The 10,906-nt window shown below is 40.1% G+C and overlaps 1 protein-coding gene across 2 annotated transcripts in view; it reads right to left on the bottom strand.

The window, feature by feature from the left end:
• Window positions 1–751: 751 nt before the first annotated feature.
• The window catches only part of arhgap10 (Rho GTPase activating protein 10), a 53,679-nt gene continuing 43,524 nt past the window's right edge, over window positions 752–10,906 (bottom strand). For both annotated transcript variants that reach the window (XM_088302647.1, XM_088302646.1), the window contains exons 21-23: window positions 5,470–5,547; window positions 3,011–3,102; window positions 752–1,768 (exon numbers count right to left, since the gene is read on the bottom strand). In XM_088302647.1, the coding sequence (XP_088158773.1) occupies window positions 1,680–1,768; window positions 3,011–3,102; window positions 5,470–5,547 (259 nt within the window). In that variant the 3' untranslated portion in view covers window positions 752–1,679. The remainder of the gene's footprint in view (window positions 1,769–3,010; window positions 3,103–5,469; window positions 5,548–10,906) is intronic.

Genomic DNA, 10,906 nt, shown 5'->3' with positions numbered 1-10,906 from the left:
TCGTCTTTTGGTTCTTAACTAAGTTTGTTTTTATATATGCTGGCTTCTTCGTTCCTCAGTCAGGGCGCTATTTTATTGGCTACATTACATTTTATGTCACAATACACGGAGTCATGACTTGGGAGTGACAATAGAATTGAACCGTTTATATCCCACTGCATTAATTAGATGACGCTCCTGAGGAGTGCCAGGCTTCAATCATATTGCAGCTCCTCTTTGATCTCATTAGTGCAGCACTATTCGTGGTTCGACGCAGAGAATAAAGAGTATACAGCTGTGAATACTGATGTCTGTCTAGATGTAGTTGCTGAATCATTTATGTTCAATCTGTTGCATTAAGGGATACCACAACATAGATGCTAATAAGTATTAGCATCAAGCTAGCGGTCTGAAATGCAAAATGTGGTTTTAAAGACACGGGGTGTAATTCTTTGATTTATGTTTAGTCTGACAGTGAACTTCAACTGGGAGTGGTAATTAAACAGCCAGGCGGTATATTTATTCATCTTTTTTAATGAATTGTTCACAATTTTCCACACTTCTGCTAACAGTAAAGTGTGTTGGGTAGGCTATTTTCCCAAGTCAGAGTGAAAAATAGGTTGAATGACGACTCAAAAACTTAGGGTCATTTGTATCTCAATGCACCACTGCTTGGCTTAAGTAAACAAAGTTAAGATTTTCATCACACGATTTTATGACCAATTGTATTGCATTTGTAGAGAATAATGAAAAATGGACCAGGAAACAACCATTTTAGTCCAATTCCTCTGAAAAGTTATGAATTGGAAAATTTATTTCACTGCAAGAATACATGTTTTATTGAACATTGTTTGAGAGGATGCCCCCATCAAAGGTGTATAAAAATGAATCCAAGAGCCTTTACAAACAACAATAACACCACAAATCAACACTTGAAATGATTGCAAACCGCCGGTGACATAAACTCAAGTGACGCGCTTCCACCTTAAAATCTTGTGAAACAACCTCTGCATTCATCATCAAGATACCATATGCGCACCAGATATCATTGAAATACTGTGCTTTATGAGCTTATTTAGCATAAAATCTGATTTTTTTTCCTTTTGGTTTTGAAATAAAATCATATTAAATCGACATTTGCAGGAGTGTCTCTGCCCGGTAAAGGCAACCGAGCTTTAAAAATAAGCTTAAAAACCACCAACCCAAAGATAAAAATTAAAATAATAATAAAACACTTGGTTCTGATAATAATTATAAGAATCTCAAAAGAAAGTTACTTCCTTATGCTGACATGAACGGACTCATTTGGCATAAAGAAAAAGGCACGATTCGCAAAGAGGTGTGGCGTTTGAATGTCTGCTGAAAGAAAGCCAAAAAGTGCACCGATTGTATAAAACGAGTTTTGGAAGGGCAAATTTGATGTGCGCCTCATTTGGAAAGTGAGGAATATGCAAGCGAAAAACCCTGTTGATGATTTATGGCCATACATACCCGTTTACATTCAGGGCTCAACAAGGCACGGCGGCGGACCGAAAACGCTGCTGTGGGGGGAGGGTGAGGAGGGGTGAGGGAGGTCTCATGGATACCATGTATAAGTGGGCGGAAGAAGAAAAAAAAGTTCATGGCTTGCGAGAACACAACAGGTGAGATTAAGGTAGATAATAAGAATAATAATTCCATCATTGTGTCCGTTTTGGAGGCTACAGCATCTCCACATAGTTCTGAGGGATGAGGCCCCGCTTGCCCTCCAGTTCCCCCTCCAGCCAGCCCGGCTCTCTGGACTGGATCACTGCAGAAGGAGGGGATATGGAGTAGGAGTGCGAAGAGGAGGAGGTGGCGGTGGCGGCAGGGGTAAGGTGGTTCGGAGGTAACATAAGAAGAGAGCACAGGGGAATCAAGTGAGTGCGTACAATTGTACAGTTACGCTTTGTTTTTCTTTGTTTTTGTGAGCTCACCATGAATTTCACCTCAACTGACTAAAGGCCGCACATTCAATAAGAGTGACCACTTATCAAAATACATTTTGTGTCATTTTGAACAAATTTGAGACCTCGTATGATCATGACCATAGGAGTCGGCATTGCAGACATTTTTTTCATGATCATTTTGATAGCCAAGGGTGTAATAATAAAATTTTTTAAAGGCACTTTAGACTGCACGTCAACAACAGGAGAAGGTGATTTTTGAGACAGTAATTTTGCTAAATTAAAAGAGGCCTTGTGCACGTGGAAGGAAGATAAATTAAAGACTTAATGAGATTTTAAAGTCCGCATCTAAAAGTTTATGTTCTAAGTATTACCACTAGCCACTAAATTTAACCAGTGGGAAAGAAGGATATGGGATCCGTACTTTAAGAAATTTGATGCCAATTTGTTTTCTATATTTTAACACTGTTTCCAGAGTGCAGCTACGTATTTGGGATCTCCACGAAGCATTGGCAATATGGGTTCAGTATATTCAAACTTGTTCTTCCAAGCTATAAAAAGTTATCCACAGGTTTAATGAAGGTTGATATTAGATATTTTAAAGTCAATTTGATTAAATTTAGAGCCTTGCAATAAATATGGCCACGGAGAGTGAGCATTTTGGCCTTAATCCTATCTCACAATATTTGAAAATGTTTGCAACATTTTTTTTCTTTTCCATCTGCAGGTTCAAGGAAGTCAAATTCATAACCTTCAGAGCGTTTTAAAGCCAATGACCAAATTTACCACCATTCTCGTTCCTATAGTTTCATTGTGGTATTGCAATATTGCACAGGAACATTCCATGTGATCATGTAAAAAAACAGCTATCACAATGATCGGAAATGCATCGCGGGACCTGCATGACAACCTAATCCTCATTTCCTGTCAGAGTGATCCGTTGGTCCTCTGAGGAGGAAATCCAAGTCTCGCACCAACCGCCACCTGCCCTCCCTCCCTCTTTCGTCTTATCTCTCTGTTCGATGGCAGATCAGATTGGGAGTTCGTTTTTCCTCCCAATCCAATATTCCGGCCGGAGCCTGCCACTATTGCGTGATAACACTTACCGGCGTTGAAAATTGCGCCGACCTGGAAGGAGAGCTCCGAGTCGTGCTCGGCCTCGCACGGGTACACCGCCTTGGCTTTCCTGCTGATGACACTGAAAAATGGAGGCAATCATTGAGCCGGCCGGTATTTGGTGGGGGATTACAGAGCGGTTCAATCGAGACCTGAGGCCTAATACATGATCCTTCTAACTCCGCAAGAGAACGAGAGATGAGCATTTGACTACGTTTCCTTGATTGATAGTGATTAAGTGCTCTTAGGGGTTTAACGGTACGGCAAAAATCATGGGTGGGTACATAGCTTGGTTTTGAGTTTAAGGTTTGGTTCATTTGGACAGAGCAAGCAGGTTGTTTTTGGTGTGTTAATGTTTGTGAGCATGGGAGTGTGTTTGTGTATGTAGAATATACTAGCAGTAGTAACAGTAATATTAACATAGGACCACACACTTCCTAATCAGATGTCTGACAAAAAAAGCCAGAAATCATGTGCATCAATATCAACATACTCAAAATGTTATTATTGAGGTCCTAAAATTGTCTTGCAAGTTATTTCAAAATGGGAAATAAAATGATTAGGCATGCTCACGTTTAAGTATAGAGCGGTATAAGACCTCAGATTTGCATATCAACACAATTTTTTTTGCCCCGAATTTTTTTGAGGAATATTTTGTGTATTTTCCTTTTTGTGCCTAGATATTTTTTCCCCACCAATTCACCCTCATAGTTTGTGAAGAGCCTATAATGAAGGTTAACCAGCATAACCACCCTACCCCAGATTTGAAGCGGATTCATCCATTGACAAAGTCATGGAAAAATTAATCAATCATTAAAATAATCATTGGCTGCAGCGTTAATCTGAATTGAATAAATAAAACTTGTTTCTTTTTTCGGAAAGTGCGTCAACCATAGTTTGCTGTATTTTTATGATATTCACATTTTAACTGAGCTGTTGTTTGTTTGCAGAGTGTGGTTAGAAAACGCAATGTTTGGCTGGTGGCAGTAACAAATTTTGCCTCTTAACCATCAAGCTCCGTGTGGGATTTGGGTATCCTTCTATACCAATTATGCCATACCGTTACACCCCTAAATATAACATTTATTTAAGACTGTACTATCAACACTTTTTTTTTTTGGACTATTTAATGGTTTACGACTCTTTAATGAAAAAAAAAAAAAGAGATGCATTAAGGAGTGCACTCCAATTTGCCTCAATCACTTTAAGATACAAGTTACTGGCAACCAATTCAACATCTTTCTTTTTTTGATGAGGATGCCTACATGCTGCGCTTCGGTTTAATTTTTTACAATAATGCCCTGTATATTCACACTTACTATCCATTCACAAACTCATCAATTTGCATTTTTTTCTCTGGAACCTATCCCACCTATCCTTGCTGAAAAACTCACCTATCCATGTTTTTTGTGCTCCTTCTGAAAGGCTCTAAGATGCCACAAGATGCCGCCAAAGCCCTGTCTAGTAGGAAAGTAGTACATTGGTGTCAAAGAAGTAAAATGATACGTCTCAAGAACTGAGAGATATGCTTTGAATAGAGGGGAGGAGGAGAGTTTAGTCTGGGTTGTTGGTGGAAATTCTCTCTCTCACCCTATCTATCTCGCAAGCTAATTTTAAGGGTGGTGATGTGAGACCAGTTTGACATAGTAAAGTGTTCAGCAATTATAATCAGCAGATAATCTGCAGTTTAAACTCAAAATATAGGCAATTAAATAAACATTTTAGAGGGCCATCAATGTCTCATGTTTTTCTGCAATTTGCGTTACGGATTGATCATATATAATCATAATCCTGCTTTTGTATATCTGAAAACTTCAGATTCCTGGTGATGTTCCGAAAACATTTGTAAGTGCATGATTTCAATCCTGCAGTGCATTCACATCAAATCCCGAGAGTCAAAAAAATTAAATAGAGAGCTGAGAATTCAGAATTTGGCTAGCGCAAAAACAGAGATAGAAGAAAGCTTTTCTTTCCTGGGAAAGATTAAAAAAACAAAAAACAACATTTGGCTGTTTTGCCTGCCATCGCAAAGTGTTATCTCAAAGCCAGCAGCGTTGCCAGGTAGGTGCCGAGCGTTTCCAACACATGGTGCGGTTGATAAATATTTCATATTCATTTCTTGCAGAGCCGCAACAACAACGCGCAATGGAGGAGGATAAAATGTTCAAAAAAACAATAAACAAAAAAACAACTGGAAAGCAACAGGCTCGCGGTCAGTGAGTTTCCAGGCTAATAATTTTGCTACAACAATTTACTCCATTTGTGTACATAACATGAATGGACTGGCCAGAGAAAATTTCCTGCGTCACATCTAAGAGCAGTCAAATGAGCTCCCAATTTCAACGCGCTGACGACTCAGTATGAAAAAGGACCGAGGTTGATGCTTGTGGTGCATTCAAGTTACAAACAAAAATTAAGGGTTGTATTAATGAACAATTTTTTTTTTTACCTCTCAAGTGGCTTTTCTTTCTCAGGTGTGCAGTCATGCTGGCCTTCTCCTAACCAGGAGGCTGCTGCCATGGACGCTCTGCGGAATGAAATATAACAGCTTCAAGAGTTATATCACAGGGGAAAACATACAAATGGCTCCTGAGTTTGTCTTTTTGTCAAAAAGTGACAAAGTTTTAGGAGCTGCCGATGACTGGCTAAATTATTCAGTATAGGTAGCAATTGCAAAGAACGGCGGATGCCCCGTTGTTATGGCGACAAGCATGAACCTTTCACGGTGCCTCGCTGAGGCAAAGAAGACTTAACTATGTGCAAGTGTGTTGAACGTTCAAACAGCATGTAGGCTGGCAACGACCCGACAACTTGGACTCCATCGATATTTGACTGCAACCACTTCCTCGGAATCGATGGCCACGTCATGCAGTGCTGTACTTAAATCTACAACATCAGATGTGTTGCTTTAGAAAAGCTCTAATGAACCAATTGTGTCATATTTTTGTTCTTACTTTCAAGTTAATTGAGGATGAGGAGCACAAAGTCGGTGCCGCTGTAGCAAAGCAGCCTAAAAAAATAATAAAAGGTAGCTGGGGACCAAGACTTCCCAGCGCGGTACGGAACATACTACAGCGGTGCGGAGTTCTGTTCCTACAATGGCAACTTAATCTAAATTTGTTTGAAAATCTCATTTTTATTTAAAAATAAGACAATTTAAGTAGAACAGTAAAAAGAAAAGTCATCTTTGTTGGACTGAAATCTGGTTCATTATCTTGACTTGTTCTTGTAGTGCTACATCTTCACTGCTAAGTAGACAAGTCACAAGTTCATTCTTTCATTCATGTTTTTTTTTTCACCATTCCTTTTGAAGTTCCTGAAAAATTGTCCTATTCACAGCTTCCAGGTATATTCTTGAAATTTCTATGTCCAAAGATATCAAAAGTTGGTGCCTAACCATGGAAAACAGAAAAGTCGTGTTTTGTGACAACTCAACTTTTTAAGATCTTTGCATGTTGGGGAGGAGCTAAATTGAGCCTGAGTTGTTCGCGAAAGGTCTATAGAGCCTTCACTAGATTTTGCTCTGCAGAGATCAAATCATCTGGTACGTCTCCTAATTTCAAGGGGAATGTCAAGTGTTCTTTATCATAGTTTGTGATTTATTTAGGGTTGAAATGTTTCATATCAGCCATTCATTATATTTTTTGCTGTCGAGCTTTAGTATTTTTTTTTTGCTATTGCAATAGGGTTTAGTCCCAATCTCTGCTGCTATTTTTTAAAACGTCATACCCCTTTGAATGATTAAGCAATGATCTGCGAGTCATCTTGATAGACTTCCGTCATCTGGGATACCTTCTGCCATGCTTCTCAACATAGTAAATCAGTAACATGTGTGTCTGTTGTCATCGCATCATTAATGGTCTTTGTCTTTTGCTACCCTCTGCATCTCATTCTCAAAAAGACAACTACGACTTTCAGAGACGCTAAATATATTAGTAACCATAGTTACAATTTGAAACACTAATACTGACCGTCTGAAATCATATCACGGTTTATCGGTAAACCGCTTCATCCCTAATCCAGAGCATCAGAGGCTACAGCTGTGCTTTACATCGCCCGCTGTCAGAACTGCCGATTCCTTGGGCGTGAACGTACAGCACCAGGCAGGGGGTCCAGGTAAATGCCGAGGTGCAGGCAAGGAGAGCGTGAGTTGAATCCGGGCGTCCCTCTGCGTTTCATGCCTGCCCCAGGGCAGGCGCTAATACATCACATAATGGGCAAATTGCTGCCTAGCTGCTGCTCCCATAGAGACGCTAATCAAGGGAATTAGAGGGAATGGCTGGGGAGAGGGTTGGAGGTCGAGAAGATGTGGTGCCGGCGGTGGGGGGGAGAGATGGCCGCAGCAAAGTTCTGGGATATTCTGCATGGCTTTCTCCTTTCGCTTTCCTCAAGCTGTCCATACCCAGTGGTGGCTGCTCTGTTGGGACACCGCTTGAGGGTGATTCATAGCTCCGCAGCGGCACTGGGCCACTGCGGGGCTCAGCTGCACCACATCCACATGGGGTGGGGGACAGAGTGCCGCCGTGCAGCAAATCCTCTCATTAACCTGGACCCTGGTGTAACCGTTGTTTGCCCTGGTCACAGCCGAGAGGCTGAGATGATGGGAAAGTCACCAACATTCATCTACGCTGCCAGATGTAGGACGATTAAAACCATCTAAATAAATCCACGCTTAGATTAACACCTAGTGGACACATAGCTGGCCTAGAAACACGTTAAATGTGGCTGGGGATTCATCGGGGGAGAAAAAATTGCTGTCACAATTATGGCTAAGCCAAAGCGAGGGAAATCGCTCATTGCCGTTGCTCTGATGGCAAAAAATAGCAGCGAGCTTTTTCAGTGGCTCGTTTGTTGTTTTCCTCCAACAGCGAGAGAGTTACGCTTCCTCAGTAAACAGAATTACATGCAGTAAATGGGGACTTTGCTATATGGACGATGTGGGGAATATTTTCAAGTATATAGATATAACACTTAGGACAGGGTAAGTGGTAGATGATACAAAACAATGTGCAGATATTAAATATGTACAGTAATACATTATTCAAGGAGGATGTGGAGAGCCATGTCCCGAAAAGGAGAAAAGCGTTAGTACTTCATTTGACACCCTCCTAAAAATGTTAAATACTGATATTAAATGACATTTACGGGAACCATAACGAGTCAACTAAGTTTTATTTTGGGAATTGGCAGAGAAAAATTCTGAGCTGGGCTATTTGTTTATTAAGTGGGTAAAGTTAAAACAAGTTAAAAACTCAATAAATTATTTTTTTTAATGTACAGTTGGCCACCAGATGGCATAATTCAGTGTTTTTGGGAGGAAATCATGATGCTCAATGGAATTCAGAAACCCATACACCTGGCGGCTATCTGGACTGTTGGACCGTTACAAGCAGCTTGAGATTGATCAAAAGTGTTTGTCGCATACTACAAAGAGTGTAGTAAATTTTATATCAATTATTTTTTGAATGAATGTAATTTTTTTTGTACATACATACATTCGCACACATAAATGGCTCTGATGCGCACACACTACTAACTACTATTACTACTACTAAGAAGTGAGCCAATAGTTTGTCCGTTGTAAAATATAAAATTCTTACAGTGGTAATTATTTTTTTTAAATACATAATTTTGCTATCAAAAACTCAAGGTATTCAATAGAAGAAAAGGATTGTACAGATGTTTTCAGTGTCATTAAAGCAAAAATTATAGAGATCAATGTCACTGTTGAGCAGACAGTATCGTTTTACAAAAAGCTTGTTTTCTGCATTGTTTGGTCCAAAATACTCTGTGAGGCTTTAAAGATTAGTCAGTATGCTCTAAATTGGCTGGCATTTGAGGTTTTTGTTTTTTTTGTTTTTTTTCAAATGATGATTGCCAAAACATTTGGCATAATTTCAAACGCATTGTACATTACCATGAGGAATAAATCATTTGTGATTTTCCCCCCCAAAAAAAATTCAATTGCACGTGGCAAATACTTTTTGGAACTTCCACTAACAACACAGGCTAAAATGAGCTCTTTCCCAATATTCAAAGCTGTCACTGTCTCGCCATCAAAATGTACCAAAACATAAGTCTGTGGTAGGTCTGAATATCCACTGCAGACAATTTTTGGGGGATCTGTGTCATGGTACAGTCCCAGAGTTGCCAGATTAGCAGCGCTTGAGAAATTCATCAGACATGGACAGCAGCTTCTCGTTAAGAAGACAGGAAACCTGCCCCACAGCAGCCGTGGCTTTTTCATCCTGGCACGGAGCTTCAAGTAACAGGATGAGGAGGGTGATCAAGTGTCATTCCGCTAACGGGGAGGAAAGAAAAAATGGCTAGCAATGGGATTTCTGGTAGAAAGGGGGCTAAAACCTGAGCTCAGTGTGCCAAGCGTGATGCGTTTGGGTGGGCAGGGAATAAAAGTTGCGAGTCACCGTGTTATGATTTGCACCAGTATGCGCACCAGCATCATTTGGAAGAAAAGAGGAAGAACAAAAGGGGAAAAAAAATTAAAAAAAATAAGAACGATGCCACTGTGAAACGCTGGTAGCAAAATTGTGAAGCTTAGGCTGTTTAGTATTGAAAAGTAAACCTGCAAAATTTTGCATTTGGAAACCAGATACGTCAAGTATCTTGGATCAGATATTGTGTCATGAATCATTAGATGGAATCTCCATTGACAATTGAATGATAAGCAAAACATACATTTTGCTGACTTGAGATGTCAGAAGTTTAAGAGCACCCTCACGTCCCATGACATGGAAGCTAGGTTGGGTGAACAGCTGCCATTTTCAAGCCACACAAAAAACAAAAGGTAAGCAGAGCTGCTGTATTTTTGGCGGCACAAATTGGGATTGGCTACTGACGGGAGATGAAAATGCATAAAAATGTATAAAGATTCTGGAGACTAAAATGATCACTGTTATCATCATCACAGTATTGCAAAAATTAATTTGTAAAGCAATTTTGGCGAGATGATGTTGAGTAGAAATACACAACACAGTATCCTTATTCACTTGCTATTTTTATTGGTAAACCGTGAAACCATTTCATCCCTCGTTCTGGTATGTGGAAAACATTTACTGGTGTTGCAAGGTTTTTGGCATGGAATTGCATTTCCTTAGTGAGTTAGTTAATGATTGATAGATTGATAATCACAAAAACTGCGCTCATTCCGAACTCTGAAGCTAAAATGTGAATCACACAATCCAAATTTGTCAAAATGTTTAGCAAAGTTTAAAGATGAACACACCCCCAGTGTGGGAATTCATTCAATTCAACCCAAAGTGCTCTGTTGCAGTTCATCCCAAATGTTTTTTATTGAGGGATTTAGGTCAGGGCTCTTACATTCTTCTACATGGCCCGGGACAGATTTCCCACTAGTAAATAAGAAGAACTCAAGGGGGCCGAGGGGCTTGATTCTGATCATGTTAAGGATAATAAACCCTTCCAATTTGAAAAGGATAGGCAGAGTGCTGACAATGAACCTCATTGGATGCAGTGGACCAGTCGACATGAGATGAAAAAAAAAAATATTTAATCAGACCCACAGTGGGGAATTTTACAAGATCTGATTTTTTGTTCACTTGAATGACAACTGAGGGTGAATAATCGAGGAGACAATCACGAAAAAAGTCAGGCTGTGCCTGACGACAACCATGCAGATTCTACTGCAGCACTAAATTACCGGCCTCACTTTCCAAAGTCACATTCATAGATGTTCATGAGGGCAACAGAAGAGATTTTTTTTGTATAAGGTTGCAGCTGAAGCTACGAGTTCCACAGCACCTCAGGCGCTAACCATCTCGCCCATGCTTCAATTTATGTGCAAACAAAGCCGGGGTGACATGCGGTGACATACGGCGGAAGTCTTCATAAAGGGACAGGGCTTGCGG

This window comes from Idiotropiscis lumnitzeri, chromosome 8 (assembly GCF_059441095.1).
Source record: "Idiotropiscis lumnitzeri isolate Australia: NSW breed Sydney's pygmy pipehorse chromosome 8, RoL_Ilum_1.0, whole genome shotgun sequence".
NCBI classification, from domain to species: Eukaryota; Metazoa; Chordata; class Actinopteri; order Syngnathiformes; family Syngnathidae; genus Idiotropiscis; species Idiotropiscis lumnitzeri.
Note: the sequence above shows the minus strand (reverse complement) of the source record. Positions and strands in the feature narration are given on the sequence as shown.